Source organism: Vipera ursinii (genome assembly GCF_947247035.1).
Source record: "Vipera ursinii genome assembly, chromosome: 2".
Classification (NCBI taxonomy): Eukaryota; Metazoa; Chordata; class Lepidosauria; order Squamata; family Viperidae; genus Vipera; species Vipera ursinii.
In genome coordinates, this window is record NC_139513.1 from 275,840,211 (window position 1) to 275,866,962 (window position 26,752).

Below are 26,752 nucleotides of genomic sequence, written 5' to 3' on the forward strand. Positions count from 1 at the left end.
ATCAGCACAAAATGTTGAGCCAACCCTTGCCCCTGCTTCTTAATTTGTAAACTTGAAAATTCTCATCTTTGACTAAAGGATTTGTGAAAAACATCGTGGATATTTGAAGGTAAAAAGTAAAACTTGGTAACTTTAGAAATGCAAATTTCTTTAAAAGCTTTTCACCATTATCTTTAAAGGACATAAAAAGTGATCCTTACATTTGAGAATAAGTTTGCAAACTAAGATAATTGATTATGGGCTATCAACTTGGTATCAACTGTTAGCCAGCCAAATAAACCTTCTCCAAGATAATCTATCCTCAGCCTGGGTCTTCAGTTCTCCCAGTAAGATACCCACCACCACTGCAATTAGATCCATTCATCTTACTTCCAGCAATTCTCTTCTTATTTCTCCTTCCACATTTCCCAGCATTATGTCTAAAGGATCTGATTCTTCACATAATACATCCAAAATTTTATCAGCTAAACCTGCTCAGTTCTCCCCCAAGTGAGAATTCTGGATTGATTTGTTCTGCAATTCATTTATTCATTTTTTCTTGATTTTTCTCCCAAGATTCTTCTACAAAGTTCAAAAGTATAAATACTCCTTCTGCCTTGCTTCTTCAAATTCCATACAGCATACAAAATTATGATTTTGGTTGGCACAGACAAGTCACAGCATCTGAAAATATTTTCCAAGACTGTCATTTATACCCTGAGAAGTGCTAGTCTTCAGGGTATTTCTTGACTCTACTTGCAGAAAAGTCCAGGAAAATCATCAAGCATGAGTAAACAGCCAATGCCTTTTGGGGGTGAATGACCCTGCCCAAAGTATCTATTACGATTGGAGCTATTAGTATGTCATGCTGTCTCTTGATGAACAACTGTGCTGTCTTAACAGGTATTAAAACTTGTTTTGCCCCATAGTCTTGAAGCACCAATTCAGAACTTTCATGGCATCTCTGGCATAGCCTGAAGTTGTAATGTAAAGCTGAGCAGCATTAATATACTAATAACACCTTACCCCAAACTGATGGATGGAGCTCTGAGTCTTGAGGAAACCTCCAGTGGAGCAAGGGCTCAAGTGTTTCTAAGCACCATTATCTGGAACCATCAATTTAGGTAGGAGGAGAACCACTATAAAATAAAGCCAGTGACCACCCAACTCTTGTAGATACACTAGAAAGATTCCACTGTCAATGGTTCTGAATTCTAGCAAGAAATTTAATAAACAAAAGGGACCCACCAAACCATCTAGGTCTCAATGGTCACCCAACAGCATGACCAGTGCTATCCCATGGCTAAGCTTGAATCTGACTTAAAACAATCCAGTGTTGTTTTATTCTAGAACCCTCTATAGCCCGCTCCCCAATATTTTCTCAACAACCTTCCCCAAGAAGGAAATTTGGAAACTGGATGAAAGTTTAAGGTATGTAGCTTAATATATTCCATGAATTGAGTGTTATCTCCCAGAACCAACTGCTCACCTGGCCATATGAAGGCATATATCTTTGATATATTTCTCTCTTGAGATTCAAGGATATATCAAGTCTGCTGATGGCAGAGGTTAAGCCATTTCCATTTCCTCAGGTTCCACAAGCTCAACAAAATCCCACATTATCACATATGACATCATCTCTTATACCACAGTGTCTAAAAGATGCCTAAACCCCAAACAGATAAGAACACCTTTAGCTATAAAACAACATGCAAACTCATTTAGACACCGAAGCATACAATCTTTGCATACAATAAGCAGGATGTAGGATGCTTCACCACTCTTATCAGCACAGTGTAGATTTGTGCATAAGCTTCTTAAAAACAGACCAACTGAGGGAATTGATTTGCAAGTGTGCTAGCATCAGAAAATGATGCTGACCCTAACCAGAAAATAAATTATAAGGATTACATTAAATGTGCCTTCCTTCTGACATTGTGAATCAACACTGTATAATGCAGAAAAGAGGAAATAGCTTTTCCCTCTGTAACACAATAAAACTGCATCAGCATACAGATTATTTTTTACTTGGGGGAAAATTGTCATTGGAGACAGTCACGCATATTCAGAAAGCATCTTTCCAAGAAAGGCTGGCATAAATTTAGTCCTAAATGCTTTGCACAAGCCTAAGAGCAAAACCACTTACTTTTCTTTTTCACATTTATTGGATTCCACTTCTGATTTTAGTTCCACATTAGAAAATAAACTGGCAAGTAATAGTTCGCGATTACCCTGGAAATCCAATTTAAATTAGTTTAATGCTAAATTATAAGGGGAAAGCAATGTATATGTTTGGCATTTAGACATTTGGGGGAAAAAGATGGAAAGTTGGGGAAAGAAAAACCTGGGCAGATAAAAAAAGATTAAGCAACGGCTGAAGCAAAAAATGGTTTGCACGCAAAATGCCTCTAGTATCTAATCCATTTCTAAAGGATTCTGTGGGATGAATGTGGGTAACATTTTGATTGCTGATGACTATCTAATTATTGGGGGGGTTGCTGGAGAGAACAAGATAGTTTGGGAATTATTTTAGGGTCCTTTTTCCCTGTATAGATTATATAATAATTGTATTGACTGTTTTCATCAAGACAATCTTCTTTATGTTTTTTGCACTGTTCCCATATCGCGGGTCCACAAATTTACATTTCTTTGTATGGTATGCAGTATCAGTGAGGCTTATACCTACCACTCACATGTCTTTATCCAGGCAATTTCCATTGGTTGATTACTATGTTTATCAAAACAGTAATCCATGGGAAATAAATCAAAGCTTATTACATTATTGCTGGACCACAAACTAATTAGATATACTTTTTTAGCCTAGAATAAAGTATGGCTCCAGTGACAGAAAGCCACATCACCTATCTTCTGTGGCAAACTAAAAGGCTGAAATTCAGTAGTATAGTCATAAACGTGGACTGGTGCCTCATGGGACCTTCAGGCCAAAACTAGTCCAAGGTTCTTGAAGTATCAGACTGTATGTAACACCGATAACAGTTTCTGATTTAACTCAGTTACCCAATGCAAAACTCAAATTTTCTCCCAATGTCTCACGGCTGGCTGGAATGAAGGATATTTCTGTATTCTGAACTTTTTTCAGCTTCTTCCTTTACTGTTATCTGTCCAATGCTTAAACTTTTAGAATACATCACTAGAGCCTGCATCATACTGAGGTTTCAATATAAGAGAAAGTCTTATGTCAACCCTGATGCAACCCCCTTTTTTAAAGAACAAGCTAAACAATTCATGATAAATATAATGTAAACCTAGAACTTGAAAGATCCCATAATTGAGAACTCACTGAATTTATAGTGTTAGCTACTACTGAAAAAAATGTACAAATGGAAACAGAATTTGATATAGATAAGCATATAGATGTGTTATTAGCTTTCAATTTCTTCACATTTTTAAAATATGTGTATTCACATTTGGACAATTATCTGAATAAAACACAGTTAATCCTTGTATAAAAAACTCCTAATGAAGTCGTAATGCAGACATCCTTGCTTAGGATGACACAAGAAGCAAATGCCTTAGGTTTTCGCTAGACCACAAAAGTCTATGTTGGAAAAAAACCCCTCTTTGTTCTATTTTTCATTATCAATATTTTTCAAATTTACACTGAATGAAAAGCAATGTTCTCTTTTCTTCCCATGTCTTTGGGTCCTGTCTGCCTTCTCATCTCATTGATGAGAACTTGTCATCCTCTATTTTCTAGCAAATGTCATCAGTGGTCTACCAAATCAGCTGCAATGATTGTCCATGCAACTACGTTGGTGAGACCACAAAATGCCTCCGGACAAGACTTCATGAGCATGAATTGGCTGTTAAACGAAAAGAAAAACAATCACAGGTATGGGCTCATACCATCGAGCACAACCACACGTTTAACTTTACAGAAGCCAAAGTCATGGCTCACGATGCAACTAAGGGGGGCCGCCTGCTAAAGGAGGCTTGGTTATCCAATATTCTGTCAATCGGCACATCGAATTATTGCCAGCCTATCAGATGCTGCGTCAGCATGAGTCAGCAGGCAAGAAGACAGAAAGGATGAACCAACAACCACCGCCTCCCTGCATGAACAAGAAAATAGAGGATGACAAGTTCTCATCAATTAATCTGTCAGCACAGCAAATGATGATGAGAAGGCAGACTGGACCCAAAGACATGGGGAGAGGGCATCTGACTGGTGTAAACGGTGAGGCTGGCACCAAGGGCGAGCGGCAAACTATGACAGCAACAGCCAGTGTGAAAGGGTTAAATGAACAGTGAGAGGATTGCTCGCGGCAAGATGAACACTCCCAACAGTAGGGACGAGTGGAGAGTATTTCATATGTATATTCAGGATTTTCTGAATCAGGCTCTCTGGCCAACTGGATGGATGTCCGACAACATTCAGAGCCTTACCCCACAACTCACCCCTTATGACCTTTTGACTTTGAAACCTAGGTTGTACTGATTAGGCAGTGCTGTGGTCCATATTGAGCCCATGTGACTGGGACGAGACTCAATTGTAGTCTAAAAGCAGAAGGTTTAAGCTTTTATCTTTCTAGCTGAAGGAAGAAGGGAGCAGAAGAAAATATAGAAAATTTCTCTGCATGTGAGCCATAGAAAACCTCTGTGAACAATAAACAAACCCAGCAGTGGGAAACATGGACTCATCTATATTCATAAGCCAGAAATCATCACTGCCGTCATTTCATACTATTTTATTTTCTGGTTTCAAATGAAAATGCATCAACAGTGTGATGGGCTACAAACTTTCATTAAGTCTGTTTATCTATTTAACAAATGTCTTGATTCTTTTAAGATGGCGATCGGTTTTCCCAGTTCTTCCACTAAGTCATATGAATGGTACAAAAGTGTCTGGTTCATTGGTTCAAATAAATGAGACCTTCTCTATAAAGAGTTTATGAATGAGATTTAAAGCTGCCACAGCTACCTATTTTGGGGAGATGTGATTTTAAGACTTATCTCTCTCTGTCACACTTATACGTTTTGGCATTGGTCCGGGTCAGGTAAACAGTCTGAAGATTTAAATCATTGCTGAATGCACAAAAGACATAGCTCAGCGCCTCTCAAGATTATACAAGATATATACTTTGGATCCATATAAACTGAGATAAACAGAATTACAAGGTTTTTTGTGCTATAATTCTGATTGAACTTAGCATAAAACTGCTGCTTAGGTTTCTGACCACAGGAGTTATAAATCAGGATGGATATTTAATCATAAGATTAAATCATAGGATTATATTTCATATCATGGAAAAATAAAATATTGTAGAAACTTTTTCATTGCAATAAACCTAAATATATTCATTAATTTGGACATATTACAAATTTGTTTTGCTTGTATCATGAAGTGTGATATTGGTGGTGGGAGAAGTATGCATGTAAGTCTAGGCAACAAGAAGCCCAATTTTGGATTTTCAGAAGCTTCTCCATCCAAGAACTTCAATACTTTTGTTGTTGTTGTTGTTGTGTTTTCAAATCTGATTCTGGTTGACTACACGGACAAGTCCACATAGTTTCCTTAGCAACATTTCATTACCATCTTCCAAGGTGGCTGACCGAGAGAGTGGCTGACCCAAACTACATAGTTAGCTCCTAGGTCTACCACAAGATCTAGAACTCAGGATTTCCCACTCCTAGTTCAGTGCCTTAACTCCTACATCAAACTCAGTCTCTTAGCACAAATTGTGTCCCTGATATGTTTTAAAAAATAAAATAAAATAAATAAAGTTAAATTTGTACGACACATCCTTTCATGTGCAGGTTTTTAGGTGGCTTTTGGGCAGTGCGCATTTCAAAATGAGGATTTCCAAAATCCCGAGAGCGATTTTGCTAGTAACTAGTTGATGCCTTCTCTTTCCCATATTAAAGATTCATTGAGGGGAGAAATCCAATCCTATCAGGTTTTCATGCTCTATGGGAATAAAGCCAACAAAAAAAAACTGTTATCTGTGAGAAACGAATCCAACTGAACTCTTGTAACTGATTGCACAAACCACAAGGCCACATAATCATAGCACTATGGGTCACAAAAAAGCCAGCATTTACCAAGAAGAGGTAGAAAACTGTGCAATTATATGAAAACTGTAACTTCCAACTGGCATTTCTAACCCTGAAAGTATACAGTGTGAGGCTGTTGTAAAGATGACAATTTCATGAAAATATCTGAAGCGGAGAATGTAAAAAGTAATATTGGCTGCACATTAGGGAAGTAGAAGTCCAACACATCTTAAGGACATTACATTGAAGAGGCATCTTATTGACATCCAGGCTTCCATTCGCAGACTGAGGAATATAAAGAGCCATTCCAGAGAAATTCTGTCCTGTCTGAAAGAGACACTAAAGATAGGCAATCGACCTTTGGCCAAATAACTCCCCTGAGTTTGGGGGACAAAAAAAATTGTGACTATTAACTACATCTATTTATTACAGGCTACTGACTCAAGCCTTAATGGGTTCAGTGCTAAAATAATTCTTTAACACAGCACTTATCCGGCAGTGGATTAACAGAATAAAAGAATTGGAAGGGACCTTGAAGGTCTTCTAGTCCAACTCCTGCTCAAGCAGGAAACCCTGTACATTTCAGACAAATGGTTGTCCAATATCTTCTAAAAAATCTTCCATACTAGAGCACCGACAACTTCTGGAGGCAAGTCATTCCACTGATTAATTGTTCTAATTGTCAGGAAATTTCTCCTTAATACTAGATTGCTTCTCTCCTTCATTAGATTCCATCCATCGCTTTTTGTTCTGCCTTCAGGTGCTTTGGAGAATAGGCTGACCCCTTCTTCTTTAAGGCAGCCCCTTAGATATTGGAACACTGCTATCATGTCACCTGTAGTATTTATCTAATTTACATAGCTGCCCATCTCATCAATAACAACTCTAAGCTAAGCTAAGAAAAATGAATAAATCTGTCTATCATCATTAATTATAAAAACATTAACAGCTATACAAAAACCCCAAACAAGGAAATAACAGATGAAGGGATGTTAAAGGAGATCTGTCCCTTGGGGTACCCACACTTACTGCTTGCTTCATAGTTTTAAAATGACCATTTGAAGACTCTAACACGGATCAGAATGACATAGAACAGTGACTAAGAACTGCTGCTAAGAAAACTTTAAATGCTTGCTTCTCAAGAACCAGTGTTACTTTCTGCTTTAGTGCTGATAAAGCTGTACAATGGGGTTGCTTGAAGAATGTTGTTCTGATTTGTTTTACTTGGCAGCCCTTGCAGTAAGATAAGAAGGTCATCAGCAAGAAAGGCTCTGATCACATAAGGAGAGTTGTTCATATGGACAGTTAGACTGTATGGTGACATTCTACTTAGAGAGAAAAAGGGGGGCGAGAGAGAGAGAGAACCCCACAAACTGGGCTTATTATGGCTAACCTGAGACCTACCCATTATTATACTTTTCATTTAAAACTATTTTTTTGAGGTAGGGATTCAAAAGAACACTATGTGCATAGCAATTACAGTCATGTAAAAAAGAAAGTACACCCTCTTTGAGTTCTATAATTTTATGTATCAGGACATACTAAAAAATCATCTGGTCCTTAGCAGTTCTTAAAAGTAGGTAAATGCCACCTCAGATGAACAACATATGACATATTATACCATGTCATCATTTATTTTACAAAAAGAAAGCCATAATGGAGAAATTAACAAAACTACACATACGTTTATTCTATACTAGACCAACTTTGGATGCACTCCAGGGAAATAATAACAAAAAATACTGACAAAGGCCACTAGTTCTAAACTTGACATTACAGAGGTAATATTTTCCTCTTTTCTAAAGGCCACAATTTCATAGTAGCATATATTTGTTTAGCAATGTGCATGTAGCATTACACATCAAAGTTATAAAGGCAGAGTTGGAAATATTTGTAGACAGAGGTGACTAAGATACTATAACATGATTTAGCACATATTAAATTATAACTGGATACTTATAAGACATAGACACGGTACCAATATTGTATGTCAACTAGAGCATTTGGGACCAAAGTGACAAATCTAATAAATTGCTTTTATTAATCACACTGCACTCAGCTTCTAAGGCCATTTCCAATGTGTTGATTTATAGCATCATATAAGCTTCCCAAGCATTCACTATGGCAATATATAGCTTGTCTTTATTACTGATATACTGCCATTAGTGAAGGATGGATGATGATGTAAGATATTCCCAATCACTACTGTAGAAACAGTATAAACATGAACTTTATCTATCTGAGAAAATTGTGGTGAGGTACCAGGTATGCCACTCTGAAGAGAAGGGATGGGAAAACTGCAGCTCCTCAGATTCATTTTATTAGATTTACACACTGCCTTCCTGCTTATAGAAGCACTCAACATGGAAACTCGTGTTGCTGAAAGTCTGCAGAAAATTACCAACTTTCCTCTGTGAGATCTTTTGCAACTAATAAAAACGATTCCCGTCTCCTAAGGAGGTACATCTAACAGGACCAAGAAGAAGAGCTTTCTGTGGCGGCTCCCTCCCCTTTGGAACATCTTCCCTGCGGAGATAAGATTGGCTCTCACTATGACATTCTCCTAAAACCCTGAAGACCTGGTTTGCCAACAGGCCTGGGGAACCAGAGTGGAATGGAGCCCATCATCTGGCTTATTTGATTAACTGATTGTTTTCATCAGAGGGTGGAGGGGGGATTATTGTTCTTTATTGCTTTTATATTGGGATTATATCTTTATAAGCCTCCCTGAGTCACAGCGAGTTGGGTCGCCATATAAATTTTCTTAATTAAATAAATAAATTTGGCTAGATAACAAGTCTTCTGGAAGAAGGGAGGGCAAAGGGGGGGAGGGACGACGAAAGCTGCGTCTTACGAGATGGGCAGCTATATAAATTTGATTAATAAATAAAAATAAATACATAAAGCATCTCTTTTTGTCGCATTCACATATGAAAGGGGTCGAGCCTGTGTTGTAATGCTGTCTTAATGACTACAAAACAGCATGGGCTGCACTGCCTAAATGCCTATGACGGATAAGATAACCCTGTAGGTTCTCACATTAACCCATCTAGGGGGAAAAAACTTCGAATAATAATGCACTTTTCCCATAAAAACTTAAAGGGGAGGTTGGTGAACAAAGGCTGTCATGATTAAGATAGAAAGAAATGCTAGACATCTTTTTGGTCAAGCATTTCGAACTGGCCATTAAGTTTCCATTAAGCATCAGGTTCATTCACAGGCCAAAATCAACTGGCTATTTACCAAGCAGTTTTAAACAGTAAGTTTACAGCCCTAAAGCAATTTAAAATTATCTCTGTTGTCTGGACAGCCCCCTCCCCACTGTCTGATAAAATAAAACCAAACAGCTGTAAAAAGTGTTTTTCTTTACATGCTTACCAGTCTTGTTTCATGTAATGAACCAATTAGAGGTAGTTTATCCTTTAACCCAATAAGTGTTGTTAGTTTGTCCAGAGCTATAACGGGGGAACCCAAGATCCTTCCTCTAACCTTCCTTCAATTACTGGGACACCATCTGATTTTTACTTTAAAAATATGATTAAGAAGCAATGGATATTCTCTGGCTGGCATGGACTATTTCCTTTCCTTTAATTTCTTAATTATGTATGCCATACCTACTGTAATCATATCAAAAGGTAGCAAATGGATATTGAATTCTTTTTTTTTTGTTTTGACATTTCCTCTACAGCAACACTTTGATCTCAACTCAAGATTATCAAAATTTTGCAGCCTAAACCAGTCAAATAATATCACATCTCAAAAGCAAAGAGCAAGATAAGCCAAGATAAGCCAAGCACAAGTTCACCTATTAATCTAGCAAGTGAACTCAGCAATATACAGATGGACAAAAGCCATTCAGTCCACTGGCTATCGGAGTACAAGGCACAGAGATGAGTGGGGCGCTCCAAAATTATCCAGACCAAACTATTTAAAGAATGTTGTGCTCTAATCCATATCTAGTATATTCTCCATCTGTCTGGATATTCATCATCCTATTCAGATAGAGTTTGAATAGGTAACATCCAAGCACACTTTCACTTTCTAACATATTGATTCATAATATTTACCAGTTGTCCTTCTACCCAAAGCTTAGAGAAAAATTCATTAATCATCCTTAAAGATATAATATGCATTTCTTCATTTTGTGGAGTTTGAAATGAACTATAATATGCCACAATATAACAATAATGATTCAAGCAACTGCAGTAATTGTGGGCTGCCTCCACCCCCACTCCTAAATCTATTGCATTTACAAACAAAATTTGATCTTGTAAACAGAATTAAGTTACAAATAGTCACAAAGAAATAAAGTAATTTTGAAAAGTTGCTTAAAGGCAGTGTCATGTCAATTTACTATTTATTATAGAGCTGTGGTGGTGCAGTGGTTAGAATGCAATACTGCAGGGTCCTTTTGCTGACTGCCGACTGTCAGCAGTTCGGCAGTTCAATTCTTACCAGCTCAAGGTTGACTCAGCCTTCTATCCTTCCGAGGTCTGTAAAATGAGATTGTTGGGGGCAACATGCTGACTCTACTTAGAGAAGGCTCTAAAGCACTGTGACACAATATAAAGCTATTGCTATTGCTACTTTAACAAAAAAAAGTCTAACAGTGAAAGAGGAAAAACTTTATATGGAGAAATTAAGCTAGGGATTCCTCAAGCTTGGCCCAGAGAATCTGGAGTGGGATGAGAAGGCTCTATGATGTTTCATTGCTTTAAAACATTTAACTATTTCAAGACTTGGGATCCAGAAGACATTAAGTAATATTAACCTCTTGTTTCATTAGCTCCAAGATAAATTACCGTCTTGGTGAGATTATCAGCCTTAAAGTTCACCCCCAGCCCAATCACATGGGATACAATTCAGAATACAACGGAACAGCAGAATTGGAAGGGGCCCTGGAGGTCTTCTAGTCCAAACCACTGCCCAAGCAGAAGATGCTATACCATTTCAGACAAATGGTTGCCCAATCTCTTCTTAAAACTCTCCAATGATTTTTCTTGGCTTGCCCTCTTACAGGCTGTATTGCTATTAATAAACTGCATAACTCTCATACCCTACACAAAACATGCATTATTATTACTGACTGATGGGAGGAATTTATTATAAGAGATCACATAATTATCCAGAAATAGTACCCTCCATTTAACTGAATTTTCTACAACTTCAAGCTCGCATTTAATTGTAATCTAAAGTTAATAAATAAAATTCATCATCCTTAGAAATAACTATCATTCTCATACATCAATAAAATAAGTGATATACTGGACTTTGGCTTACCGCATCAGTGACATCGATCTCATACATTTTTTTAAATGTTTCCCGATCAAAAAAGAGAAGTTTTGCATTGCCATGTCCTTTCTTAACAGAAATACCAGTAACAAGTAATTTATCATCTGGGCTAAAACAACAGTCGGTCCTGTAGACAATATAATACAGATTGGTTTATTTTTTTGAAATCCAATTTATATAATATTTCAAATCTATATTAAAAAGATAATTGTGTTTGACAACTAAAATCAAAGCGGCATTCCAAATAATCCTAACTAGAAAAACCAACAAATAGAGATTTCTCCTGAAGATTTCAACAACCAGAACCAAAAAGTGTCTCATGTGTCTAGTTTACAAAATAAAGAGAGTTTTGAAATGTATAATTCAGTAATAGTTCAGTGGGCCATAATGTCTATTTCTAGCAATATGATACCCAACCATTTTATATGACAAATGGTAAACAGACCCATTTTCAAAATCGTTTTTCATGTCTCCTCTCAAAGCAATAAACAAACGCATGGATTCTTTAAAATTAATTTGAGGTGAAAGCTAAGAGCTTATAGACAAGTAGCGAGTAAAAGCAATATGCTAAATCAATTTATATCCAAAGCTTTAAAAGCTCTAGCATTATCCCTAAAATCTGGGGGAGATATAATTTTTGCTCTCTGCAAGCTAAGCAAACTGGAATGAAGCCTGGTTGAGAAAACCTTGTCTCTCCCCTTTTCTTTCATCCTAGGCCAATTTCTTTCTCAAGGTTATTGTTGAAAAAGGTGTAGCATGACATTGCTCATCAAAGATTTAATATTCACCATGATTCCTGTCCAAAGTAGATATGGAACCAAGGAGATCTAATACCATAAACATAGGATCTTGCAAAGTATTATTCCCCCTGCCTTGCAAACCTTTTAAAGTGGCTACGGCTAGTATACTGGTGTAGGCTTTCACAACTATCATCCATGAAGCAATGATAAGTTTTAGGGCCCAACAGCAATAAACCAAGGCCATTCAGCCCCAACATATCACTGTTTCATAGTTACAGCCATGCTTATACTGGACACCACTTATGCTATATCTTTATTTAGATTAATATGGCTCATCTTCACTAAATCCGAAAAGCTCTTCAAATCTATGTTTTTCCTTATCGTTAAGTCATCATGCAACTCACCATTAGCAATTTAGAAAAAAGCATATGTAGTATTAAAAAAAGGTAAAATAGATTTCCTTCAAGTGAAAAGATTTTTGGATCCTTGAGGTAAACTGTGCAACTTTTACAACTTAACAGTCCTATGAAATATTTCCTTATAAGGTAATTCATATTTCATAACCACTGAGCCAATGTTTTAAATCAGAGGTGGGGAACTATGGCCCTTTTATGACATGTGGACTTCAGCTCCCAGAATTCATGAGCCAGCATGCTCAGTCAAGTCATAAAAGAGCCATAGTTCCCATCACTGTTTTAAATGGTGGTTTAAAACTTAACCAATACAATCTATTTCTTGAAAACTGGTAAGCCACACCAAAATTGCAAATATGTTGAGTCCAAGCCATGCAAACTTAAATTCAGAAGATGTTTCTCCAGTGAACTAATCTTGATCCATTTCTGTGTTTCCCTTTTCACTAAAAATTATAAAAGCTACTTACATGGGGAAGAAACTTGGTAGGCCACTGATAGAATTAAGAGGTGCTTTAAACTGTCTGATGTCCCAGGTTTTTAAGGTATCATCACCTAGTAAGTAACAGATATTGAATATCCAGTGGTTAAAATGCAATTTTTATATTAAAAAGCAAAGATATTAATTCCTGCTTCAATCTTTTCAATGATTTTCTCCATCCAAGGTTTTGGTCCAAGAGGAATTGTAAATAATGCACCTAAAGCAGTTTCAGAGAATAAACAAAATAATAGACTTAATTTAATTTAATTTTAATTTTATATTGTATTGTTTTTAAATTTTGCCTTGTAAACCGCCCTGAGTCCTTCGGGAGTAGGGTATATAAACTGAATAAATAAATAAATAAATAAATAAATAAATAAATAAACAAACAAACAAACAAACAAACAAACAAACAAACTACAGTTCTAGTTGAAAATTTCAGAAGATTGTGGTTAGTTTAAAATTAAAAGCAAAAGCTTTCTAAGCCAGCACAAAAGAAGAGAAGAGTATTCATGTGAACTGAAGATTTTTCTTAGAGCAGAAAATTATAATTTTTCAATTGTGCTCAAATGGGATGTAATCTTTCCCCCAAATCCCTGTATTGGGGACTGACTGCTAACAAGCTTAGACGGCACGGCCAACAGTAGGATACTGAGGGTTGTCATTCACTATTATTGGAAGGGCCACAGGTTTCGAATCCTACTTTGGACTTCTCAGTGACAATTCTTCTGAAGTGAAGGGTGAATTTAATGGATTCAGAAGAATTCTTAATGTGGTTTGGTTTGAAGAAATATTCAATTGTTGGAAAATTTATTACATTTTATACAGGCAAAGATCTAATTGTGAGAAGCTAATTTTAGCTTTAAAAGCTTCAACAGACAGGTATTCAAGTTTACTATGTAAGTCAAGTACAATTTTTAAAAATGAAAAATAGTATTTTCAAGAGATCTAAATGTCTTCTTCACGTAATGGTTGTACTGATTTCTTACTCTTTTTTTTGCCCCCAAACTATTTGCTAAGTTCCAGCTATATTCCTCGTCATTTCTCTGTTTTTTTAAGGTAAGGTAAACATGTTAAGATAGCATTCAGATCATTGTGATATTATTCAACTCTTATTTAACTTTTATTTTCCTCCATAGACTAGTTAACAGCATATGCATTCAATAATATTACTATACATATTCCTTCAATTGAGGATGAGATAAAAACGTGATGCATTTCTTATGAAATAATATAGAAGAATTGGTGTATTTGTTCCTAAACCCTATCAACTATATAAGGAGAAACTGAAAATGGTATGACAACATCTTCATTTAATGAAATTTATATCACAGTTATATCAAAACCCAGTAAAGAACATACAGTACATGTTAAATATAATCCTATTTCATTGATTAGCTATTAAAATCCTAACAGTCCTCTTTAGCAAAAATTTCTTCAGCTGAGTTCATGTGTCATATACGGTAATATTCGTCTGGCAATAGATTTGATTGTTTTGAATAAAGATAGAAAAGAGAAAGCTGCATTTTTATTGCTTGATGGTGAAAAAGATTTTGATAAAATGTACAAGTTATCTATTTACAGGTAGTCCTCACTTACCAACTTCCTGCTAAATTCTCTGTTGACTTTCTTGCCAGAAACTGGCTGTGAAGGTTGCAAATATGGATCGTGCGACCTGTCACCATCATAAATGCATGCTGGCTGCCAAGCACCCAATCAATCCCTGTTAGTTTTCTGGCGTCCCTCAACACCTGATTCTGCCATCAGGTCTGGAGGCCATGAGTTACTGAAGTAGCTCCCTTGTCATTGACATCTGCTGCCTTTCTTAGCTTTTAATTGTGATTCCCCCCCCCCGAATAATAGTTTTTATATGTTAACAGTTTTATAGTTTTATTCCAGGCTGTTCAGAGTCACTTTTTTGTCAAGTGGGCAGCCATGTATATTTAATGAATGAAATCCAGGACCCCTATTCCAGAAAGTCTCAGAGATTTTTTTAAAAAAATACATGTCTTGGGTCATTTAAAGGAACACATGGTTTATTAACTTACCCTCCAAACTTTAAAAGATCAAAGAAAGAGTACTTCCCACCCACCCCTGCCATCATCCACTCTGGTTTTCTGAGAATTACAGGGGATACTAAGGGTCCCTTCTATCCTCTATCCAATGTTACAAGGGGATGCTAGGGGGTCACATTTGCTCTCTATCCAATGTTATAAGAGTGGCATAAAGGATTTCTACAGGTACACAAAAGCTGAGATAATCCCTCTAATTAATTGAGAGAAGTGACAACTGAGCTACTTACTATCCACATGACAGAGAACATAATATGCAAATCAGACCAGAAATACCACTCTTGACTGCATATTTTGTCTTTTAATGGTTTTAATGTATTTGTTGTTGTTATTACTTGATTATTTATTTGCATGTTTTTTAATAGTGTGAGATGGGTAGTTCTACAAACTGAATAATAAATTTTTAAAAAAATACAAACCAAGACCGAAGTGCTCAAGTTACAAGTTCTATGTGATGTCCAAACACTAAGTAATTCAACTGTAGAAATAAATGCAGAAGAACAACTGCATATGGCAAATGCTCAAATATCTTTCACAAAAAATAAATCATAATCAAGGTTCCTACAGCCTTGACAGACTAGGCCCTGACATGATCGTTTCTCTGGAGGAATGATATAAAAGACAGAAACTCAGGCAGATGACTCTTGTTACTATTTAAAAAATATGTTAAAAAAATGTCTTCTTCACTGCATCAGACTACAGGATCTAAAGTTTCAATCCTACTTTCTCATCTGCCAGCCTTAATCACAGTTAATATTACATCATCATCAATAACCATGACTATTAAAGTTCATCATAGTTTCCTCTTACTCTATATTATAAACTGGTTTGCAAATTGTGGTTAACAGAAAATCCTGATCTGTATTGATCCTAGAGATGATATTTAAAAACCTTTTCAAGAAGTATGAGAAAGCTATAGGGATTATTTTGATATTTCTGCCCTCATGGTTAAAATTAGATTTATCCATTGTTTTTGTGTCTTTAAGTCTTTGACCAGAATCAGGGGATTTCACTCAATCTTGGATATTCACGAAGTGATTGACAAATGCTGTCTTTTAACTTATCTTACATCACAGGGGTGCCATCATAAGGATAACATTGGAGGAAAGAAATGTTTAATCTTTGAGCTTTAGTAGAAAAGGATATAAAGAAAAATAATCTAAGAACTAAAGGAAAAAGTTAAATTTAGGCAATCATTTACCTTAAAATAAAGAGCCTATCAACATTTTTTTATATCCACCAGTCATTGCAATGAAATTAAACAGTGGAAAAATACCATAATAATTTAAGACGTAAAGTAAAGCTAAAGAGTGAGGGAGTTGAAAATTTGATAAAGGGCAGGAGTCTTCAAACTTGGCCCTTTTATGACTTGAGGACTTCAACTTCCAGAATTCCTCAGCCAGACATGCTGGCTGAGGAATTCTGAGACTTGAAGTTCATAAGTCATAAAAGGACCAAGTTTGAAGACCCCTGCTTTAGGGTAACTCCTGCTTAACTTAATAACAGCTAATTCTGCCAGTGAGTGTCACAGATCCACACCTGCTAATGGACCCAGCTAGCCTGGGACTCTTGTTCCTTCTCCTTGCCCTCCCCCATTTTTAAGCACTTAAGTTGTAACAAAGATGAACTGCTTGATTAACATACTCATTTCCTGACTCAGGATAGTTGTATAGTTTAGGCATACAACTACCCTCAGGCAAATGGGCAGATGGAACTTGGTGTAAGCTTCCTCAAAGCAGGACAGAAATGCCTTTGTTCTCTTTCCCCATCCCCGTGGCTGGCACCAAATTTTGCTCTATGAATTCAGCAACTTGTACCCAGAACTATATATAGAAGGTAATGTGGTCACTTACCTCCCCGACTGGCGAGAACGGTACCATTATAGGAAAATGTCAAACTTGATGTGTCAGTGCCTGGAGCATGTGCTTGTCTGCAGTGAAACTTGGTATGAACCTGTGTGCGGAGCAAATTAATATTACAAAGGTTTGCTAATTTTAGACAAAGTGCACTTGGTTCTTTGAGAACATCAAATGTATTTCATTGCACTGTTGGATTAAACAACTTATAAGAAGTTTCATAATCTCCGGTATTAGGGAAAACAGCTGACAGCTGACATTCAGCTATTCTTGTTCAACACCTTTTATATACATTTAACAGCTTACCTGTATATGGGAGGCCAAGGATTTTTAGCATTTCCAGATATTTAGCTTTAGGGTCCAAAACTATAATAATGTAACCATACAATGGTAATGTACCTGCATCTCTCTCTTTTATATGAGTTAGAGGCAAATATGTATGAGTAAGATATAAAAATATTTCTAATCAGGAGAAAAAATTCCCATCCTTTCTATGGAATATAAGATTCAAGACCACAAAATATTTCATCTTCTTCTGGATGTATCTTGAAAGTGAAATCTGGAAAAGTTGGATGCCAAGCCTGAGAAGTGCTAAAAAGCCTGGCAATTGAAAAATCCAAAAAAATCTAAGTGTCATTTGGCTTCCTACATGCTACTATGACAATGAATTCTTTTGGGGGGGATATTTCTATTAAAATACATTTTTTAACAATTATCCTTATTTATTAAAAGATGAGCATTTTTTTGTAAGCTCGTTCCTCTTGATGTATGTTTTAAAAATATTTTTTATAAATGTCACCTATATTTTAAAATATTAAAATGACTTCCCCATACCTCTTACTGGGTTCATAAGAAAAACTGACAAAGTTAATACTGTAGTGAAAAAATATTATCTTCTCTATGATCTGTGAAACTGAATACCTTAATCGCCTATACATTTCCTGCACATATCAAATCAAAATTATTATAAAGGACTTAGGGTAATCCTCAACTTATAACCACAATTGAGCCCAAAATTCCCATTGCTGAGCAAGACAGTTGTTAAGTGAGTTTTACAACCATTTTACAACCTTTCTTGCCGCAGTTGTCAAGTGAATCACTGCAGTTGTTAAATTAGTAACACATATATATTCCTGTCTGAATGTATACAGGTTGGAGAGAGATGGGGGTGTGGCTAAATATGACCCATTTTCTCTCTATCCTGAGCACTTTACTATCCCTGAATTAAATATCAACCAAACCTGAATCCCCCAATGTTGCTTTTATGGTTCTATTGACCTCAGCCTATTTGACTAATGACCAGAAGTTATGGTCACTATAGTCCACCATCAAAGATCCATGTGTGGGAAAGTCCACAGTCAAGGATTCTCAAACATGATTATTCTACATGCTGATGGGTTTATATATGATAGACAGATGACAGATAGAGCCAGTTGGTCTAGAAAGTGGGAGATTGTCCCCTTCAAGTCCGGTTTTAGCCATGAAAACCAGCTGGGTATCTTTGGGCCAGCCATTCTCTCTCAGCCCAACCCATCTCACAGGGTTGTTGTTGTGGGGAAAATAAGAGGAGGAAGGCATGTTGTGTATGCTCACTACCTTGAGTTATTTGTAAAAATAATAAAGGCGGGGAATAAATAAATGATAGAAAGAAAGAAAGACAGACAGACAGATATTCTTAAGTAAAGTCTATTTACAAGGCTATCAATTTAACCCAAATTAACTTCTTTAATGCTCAAGAACATCAGGTTCAGAGTAACAGAGGATAAGCCTGTGCCATTCTACAAAATCTTTTACAAAAACTGGAGCAAATTAGCTTGAACAATGATTTGGTATTGCCTTCTGCCAAATAAATCCAGGCTTCTGAACTCATCAAACAGTGCAAAGAGGTGTCAGCATAGTGGAGTTCTAACACTACTACTGTTCAGCATATCAAAGACATCCCAGGCTAATTCTTTTCGGGCCCTTTTTTTGGTATATAAGGTAGACATGCCATAGAATATAAAACAATAAAGCAACTCTTAACAGAGCCACAAAACAACTATAGGTAGTCCTTGAGTTACGACCACAATTGAGCCCAAAATTTCTGTTGCTAAGTGAGACGTTTGTTAAGTGAATTTTGCCCCGTTTTACAACATTTCTTGCCCCAGCTGTAAAGTGAATCCGTGCAATTGTTAAATTAGTAACACAGTTGTTAAGTGAATCTGGCTTCCCTATTGACTTTGCTTGATCAGGTCACAAAATGTGATCACGTCATCCTGGGACACTGCAACTGTCATAAACACATGCCAGTTGCAAGCATCTGAATGGGGAGGCCTCAACAGTCATGTGAAAAAATGGTCATGTCACTTTTTTCAGTGCCATGGTAACTTCAAATGGTTTCTAAACACATGGTTGTAAGTCGAGGACCATCTCCATCACCTTTTCAGGCTTTTTGATACATGCACATCGCTACCTACCTCCTACCTCTCAGGCCGTTCACAGACGGTGTTGGCAGGGGGGCAGAGGTCAGCCCCTAGGCCCCTTAGTTGTGGGGTGCCTCAGGGGTCGGTACTCTCGCCCCTCCTGTTCAACATCTATATGAAGCCGCTGGGTGAGATCATCCGTAGTTTCGGGGTGAGGTATCATCAATATACTGATGATTCCCAGCTTTTCATCTCCACCCCGAACCAACCCAGTGATGCCCTCGATGTGATGTCCCGTTGCCTGGAAGCGGTACAGATTTGGATGGGGAAGAACAGGCTCCGCCTCAACCCGGCCAAGATTGAGTGGCTTTACGTACCGGCATCTCGTTTAGTCCAAGAGGTTCCATCTTTGGTTATGGGAGGAGAGGTGTTACCTCCCGTTGATAGGGCACGCAATTTAGGCATCCTCCTGGATTCACGACTCAGTTTTGAAGATCATATTGGAGTCGTGGCCAGGGGGGCATTTGCCCAGGTTCGCCTGGTGCGCCAGTTGCGCCCCTATCTGGACCGAGATGCCCTACGTACAGTCATCATGCACTCGTTACCTCCCGTATAGATTACTGCAATGCTCTCTACATGGGGCTGCCCTTGAAGACCACCCGGAGGCTTCAACTGGTGCAGAATGCGGCCGCGCGGATAGTGATGGGAGCATCCCGATACTCCCATATTACACCCCTCCTGCGTGAGCTGCATTGGTTACCGGTTGCCTTCCGGATGAGATTTAAGGTGCTGGTACTTACCTTTAAAGCCCTACATGGCTTAGGCCCGGGATACTTGCAGGACCATCTGCTGCCGGAAACAACTTCCCATCGCCCAGTGCGCTCACACAGAGAGGGCCTAATCAGGGTGCCGTCGGCTAGACAATGTCGGCTGGCGACCCCCAGGGGGAGGGCCTTCTCTGTGGGAGCACCAGCCCTATGAAACCAACTCCCCCTTGAGCTTCGGATGGCCCCGGATCTCCGGTCCTTTCGCCACGGCCTCAAAACACTCCTTTTCCATCAGGCTGGCCTAGACTGACAGGGATTTTAATTATGTTTTTAATTTTTAACTTAATTTTAATTTTAATTTATTCTACTGGGGCTATTTATTTAATTTCTTTTTAACTTTTGTATTATTGTATTTTATTGTTGTTAGCTGCCCTGAGTCCTTCGGGAGATAGGGCGGCATATAAGTCCCAAAAATAAATAAACAAACAAACAAACAAACAAACAAACAAGCAAGCAAACTCCACATGAAGCCAAAATCAAGAATGGGTTAGGATACCCACAGAGTACTGTATGTGCTACATTTTTTTTTAGATGCTAGAATTCATCTGCAACTTTTTATGTGTTTTGTTTTCAAAATACCAATCCGTTATCCCGTACTCTATTTTTGCATTCACGAACACTTAATTTTCAATCAGAATTTGTGACTTGGAAAGAAGCTTCCCACAAAACTGACCAATAACATCTTTCCATCTTTTTTACTTGAAGCCGCATTTCCAAGTTTATTTATTTATTTATTTATTTATTTATTTTTATAAACCGCCCTTCTCCCGAGGGACTCGGGGCGGTGTACAGAGTAAGGTAGGTATACAGATTGAGCAATAGTGAAAACAATAGTAAAAACAAACTGGGACCCCAAGTAGAGCTATCAGGCCAGGCCGGACTGCTGGAACAGGTAAGTTTTTAAGTCGCGCCGGAAGGTGCGGAGGTCGGGGGCCATCCGGATTTCGGTTGGCAAGCAGTTCCAGAGGGCTGGCGCACCCACTGAGAATGCCCTCCCCCTGGGGGCCACCAGCCGACATTCCTTGAGCGGTGGCACCCTGAGGAGGCCCTCTCTGTGGGAGCGCACAGGACGGTGGGGTGCTGACATTGGCAGAAGGTGCTCCCGTAGGTAGTCCGGACCCATGCCATGTAGGGCTTTGTATGTCATTGTTAGCACCTTGAACTTCACACGGAAGGCAACCGGAAGCCAGTGCAGCGCATGGAGGAGAGGTGTGATATGGGAGTATCGGGAGGCTCCCAAGAGTGTCCGTGCCGCTGCACTTTGCACCAGTTGAAGCTTCCGAGTGGATCTCAAGGGCAGCCCCATGTAGAGAGCGTTACAGTAGTCTAGGCGAGAGGTCACAAGGGCATGGGTGACTGTACGTAAGGCATCCAGGTCCAGATAAGGCCGTAGTTGGCGAACTAGTCGAACCTGGGAGAAGGCCCCCTTGGTCACAGCTCCTATGTGATCTTCCAGGGAGAGCTGCGAGTCTAGGAGGACACCCAGGTTGCGGGCCCTATCAACAGGGGGTAGTAACTTGTCCCCGATGTTAAGGGATGGGATGTTCTGAGTATCCTGGCTTGCCGGTACGTACAACCATTCAGTCTTGTCCGGGTTGAGTTGAAGCCTGTTCCTCCCCATCCATTCCCGGACCGCTTTCAGGCAGCGGGACATCACGTCGAGGGCATCACTGATGTTGTTTGGAGTTGAGATGAAAAGCTGGGTGTCATCAGCATACTGATGGTAACCTACTCCAAAGCTGCGAATGATCTCACCCAGCGGTTTCATGTAGATGTTGAACAGGAGAGGCGAGAGGACCGACCCCTGAGGGACTCCGCAAGCGAGAGGCCTCGGGGTCGATCTCTGTCCCCCTGCCAGCACCGACTGCGAGCGACCCTGGAGAAAGGAGGAGAACCAACGCAGAACCGTGCCTCCCACTCCCAGTCCCCTGAGGCGTCGCAGCAAGATACCATGGTCGATGGTATCGAAAGCCGCCGAGAGGTCTAATAAGACTAGGACAGAGGAATGGCCCCTGTCCCGGGCTCTCCAGAGATCATTCATCAGAGCGACCAATGCCGTCTCCGTGCTGTAGCCCGGCCTGAAGCCCGATTGGTACGGGTCTAGATAAACCGCTTCATCCAGGATCTGAGGAAGTTGGTGCGCCACCACGCTCTCAACAACCTTCGCAAGGAAGCGAAGATTGGAGACTGGACGAAAGTTATTCAAAGAGGATGGGTCCAAGGTGGGCTTCTTGAGGAGAGGTCTCACCACCGCCTCCTTCAAGGCGGTGGGGAAGTGACCCTCACTCAGAGAAGCAGAGATGACCGCCAGGAACCAGCCTCGTGTCCCCTCTCGAGCTGCATAAGCCAGCCAGGAAGGGCACGGGTCCAGTAAGCATGTGGAGGAGCTCAACCTCCTCATAATCCTGTCCACTTCCTTAGGAGTCACAGGATCAAGGAGAGTTTAAAAAAGGAATGGGTGGTCTGAACTTTGAGAACTGGAGTTTGGACTGGTCATCTACCCTTCCTTCAGAATAAGATGCAGTTATTCTCAGTTCATATTTATAAGGAATAGTAATGGTAGTCATTGCGAAAGGTCTGCTTAAAGCACTAGCATTGGAACAACTCTTTAGTTACTAACTCCGAGGTATTAAGGATATAAGACATTAAACTTCTGACACCTCCAGGAGCTCCTGGAACGGCTCTTGATTTAAATTTTGGAAAGTATTTCACCATTAGATTAGACAACTGATTCATCATGAAAACTTTGCAAGTTCAACACAGCTTAGAAATTCCTTCATCCTGGCAGGTTAGAAGCAATTAGGTTCATGAATAGAAGCTGGAGCCCAGCAAATACTTTCTCCAGATGTAGGCACTGACTTAGAGAAAAATACTACATTGCCACTACAAGCAGTTTCATCCAGTTATAGAAATCTTCCGACTTCCGGTTTGCTGAGCCAGCCGACATGGACGTCTGGAGGACGGCTCTCGTCTTCCACGTCCAGTTTCACATCGCTGGGGGGGGGGTCCTAAAAGGGCCAAAGAGTTGCCTTGGAGGGGCAACCAGCAAGAAGGGGCTTTTGCAGAAACGTGCGGGAGCCTCCTCACTCTGAACTTTTGAAGGTCTCTCAAGACCTGGTTATGCCAGTAGGCCTGGGGACCCCAGAGGTTGGGTGAACTCATGAGAGGGCTCCATTATTACTAACATCCCTCTATCTATATTTTTTCCTGTTTTACTTGCACTCAAATTTCTTCTATAGTTTTTAATGCTCTTTTCAATAATTATTATATAAAGGCTTAAGATAATTGTTTTATTTATTTACTGTTTTATTGGATTGTATATTGTAGTAACTAGTAAAACAAAGTGAAATGCTACCAAATTTCTCATTATACCACACCATAATAAGCAGAGAATGTACACACTCAGAGTCACTTTCCATGGCCATATAAATTTTATTAATAAATATACAAGTAACAAGCCAAGAGAGTGACCTCCACAATCTTCCTATATTGGATTTACAAAAGACGCTTCCTAAAGCTTTGAAGAATTTTGTGAGAAGAAAGAAAAAATGTAAAGTAACACAGTTCACGTTTAGTCTGCTCTAGCTATACCTTTCTGGATAATCCAGGCAGAAAATGGGGGGGGGGGGAGGTCTTACAAGATCTGCATGCCTCAATAGGATATAAATGAGCAACTATAAGCTGAATATGGGAACGCATGTAACATATTTCTCTAGTAAAATAATGAAATGGAAGGGAAAAAAATCCAGCAGCCTAAACAAAATTATTAGAAAAAGATAAAATAGCTTTGTCTTACAAAATCACCATAATAATAATAGTTTTTTTGGAAGTCAAGAAGCCAAAACTGTTTTCTGGGAAAATATTTTCAGCTATGACAAATATTCTTTTTTTAAAAAAGGAAGCCCATGTAAAACATTTGGATTTATTGTTAAGCTGTTTTATCTGAAAGTGATAATACAAATTGGCCAGCATGAAATAACAAACATCATTAATTAAAACAAAGCATTTGGATATAATTCAATTGCCCTCCCTTTATTTTTATGTTGAGTATGAAAAATGTTAATACACTTGAAAGTATTAAGTTCTCACCATGTGTAAATTATGTTAGTTGGCAAGTACTGATCTGCTACTTGGCTAGTATTTGCAAGTTCAGTCCGGCTTCTCTTAATTTGAAAATCTTCTTGAGACTTTTGTACCACTAGGTAAGCACAGAAATTGCTCATTCATGCATGTAACTGTTTAGGAAGCTAATTGTCTTGCTATCCCTCCGAATGATGTCAATAATTTTAAAATATTGTTACATTTGATCAAAACTTTACAGGATTAAGGAATACTTAGAATCTCCTTACTATAAAAGAGAGGGCTATCATGGTAGGCTATAATTTATATCTAATACAGAGATATCTTCTTATTAAAGACAGTTCTCAGCTGAAACACCACCTTGTAGTCAAATTTCTTCTGTCTTCATTGAGTTTAGTATTGACATCCTCAAACCCAATTCTAATTAAATCAATTGGAATTTATGTCTAACAAGGTTGCAAACCAACAGGAAGGGGAAGGTATGTAGGAAAAGATCCTAATGGTACTCTGTTTCTAATCTAAACCATTTTAAGGGCATCAGTGGCATTACTTTTGCACTCATCTCATACAATCAGTAGCAATGGATAGTAACTGCTATATTTAGTTTAGACTTGATTCACCCAAAGTACCACTATTTTAGCTTTGTTTAAAAGCCAGCTTATAAACACTGATTTCCAAAACTTGATTGATGGCTTTGCTTCCAGGATAGGCAATTTTATAAGGACACTGTTGTGCCTGATGCAGCCACATAATTAGCTCTAGAATTACTTGATTTCTCTTCCGATTGTAAAATAGTGCCTTACCTGATTCTAATCAGATGCAAAAGTAAAGTAAGATTGACAATGTTAAGCTTTTGGTTCTGGCATACAGTACAAAGGCTAAATAATTTGCCAAATTACAGAAAGAAGGTGCTATATTGGCTACGCTGGTATCCTTAACAATGTTGATTTTAAACAAGATAAGGGTAATCCTTCACAGGGAATCCTTAACTTACAACCATTCATTTAGTGATCGTTTGAAGTTACAATGGCACAGAAAAAAGTGACTTATGACCGTTTTTCACACTTATGACTGTTGCAGCATTCTCACAGTCATGTGATAAAAATATAGATGTTTGCCAACGGGGTCATGTGATAACCTTTTTGACCTTCTGACAAGCAGTGTCAATGGGGAAGCTAGATTTGCTTAACAACCATGTTTTTTTTTAATTTTTAATTCCATTTATATCCCGCCCTTCTCTGAAGACTCAGGGCAGCTTACAAGCTTAGCAGTAACTAACCTAAGAACTGCAAATTGCAAAATGGGGCAAAACTCACAGAAAGTTTGGACTCTATTGTGGTCATAAGTCAAGAACTACCTGTCACTATGACTCTACAACTCTGTTATAGCTTACATAGCAATAGCATTTAGATGTATATTCTGCTCTACAGTGCTTTACAGCACTGTGGGTGAAGGTTCGTTCTCCGAGCTTGCGGGTTGGTTTCTGAACATTTTGTTACCAGGCTAGGTAACATCTTCAGCAGCATTTAGGGGATGCTCTTAGTGCTCTTCTGTTTGTAATGCCTTCAGGTGTGGATGTGTCAAGTGAGGGCCTGAACCCCTTATGAACAGAAGAACACTGACACTGACATCCCCTAAACTCTGCTGAAGATGTTACCTAGCCTGGTAACAAAATGTTCAGAAACCAACCCGCAACCTTCACTCTCATCCTGCATCCGAGCTACAGATATTTGCCACTATTGCTTTACAGCACTCTCTGAGCAATTAACAAGGTTAGCATATTGCCCCCAACAATCTGGGTCCTCGTCTTTTACTGACCTCAGAAGGATAATTAGCTCTAAAATTACCTGATTTCTCTTCAAATTGCTGTATGTTATACATGGCCTGATAATTAATTTGGTATCTGAATTAAGACTTCATAATTTTCTGTACTTTTGCACCAGTTTGGACTGTAAAGACTCCAAAGCTTATTGACATTTTTCTTTAACAAACAGTCTTGATTAGCAACTAATTGTAGTGTAGACTTTGGAAAATTATTCAGAAAATGGAAAACCAAGAGGGACAAAAGTAATTAAGAAACTGAAACCTCATGTTCCAAAATCACAGTGCAGAAAATATTTTGAAGCCAGGGTTTTTTCCCCTCAATAATATTTTGGTTGAGATAAAAAAAACATACCCTCAAGTTGCAGCTAGCTGGGACCACACACATATATATACAGGACTATAAATTAAGTACAAAGTTTGGCACACTTAGGTCATATCAGCTCAAGTGACTATGAGAAACTAATTGGGGGCAAATCTAGATAGAGAAATTAGGTTAGCACTGAATTTCCTATTGCTTAGGTTGATATAATTCCTCCTGGATATTAAAATAATATATATATATATATATATATATATATATATATATATATATATATATATATATATATATATATATATATATATATATATATATATATATTTGATTCCTGATCTTGCTCCCTTTCTCCCACTCTTCCATCATTCTCTCATTAAGTAGAAAGATAAATAGTGAATGCTATAGAAAGTCTTATTAGTGTACAACATACTGTAATTGAGTTGAATGGTTAACATCTC

At 38.3% G+C, this 26,752-nt stretch overlaps 1 protein-coding gene across 1 annotated transcript in view; it reads right to left on the reverse strand.

Moving 5' to 3' along the window:
• Positions 1 to 26,752, reverse strand: part of WDR70 (WD repeat domain 70) — a 117,874-nt gene that overhangs the window by 18,271 nt on the left and 72,851 nt on the right. The window contains exons 11-13 of the mRNA XM_083353526.1: positions 16,843 to 16,942; positions 12,907 to 12,991; positions 11,275 to 11,413 (exon numbers count right to left, since the gene is read on the reverse strand). Coding sequence (XP_083209652.1) covers positions 11,275 to 11,413; positions 12,907 to 12,991; positions 16,843 to 16,942 — 324 coding nt within the window. The remainder of the gene's footprint in view (positions 1 to 11,274; positions 11,414 to 12,906; positions 12,992 to 16,842; positions 16,943 to 26,752) is intronic.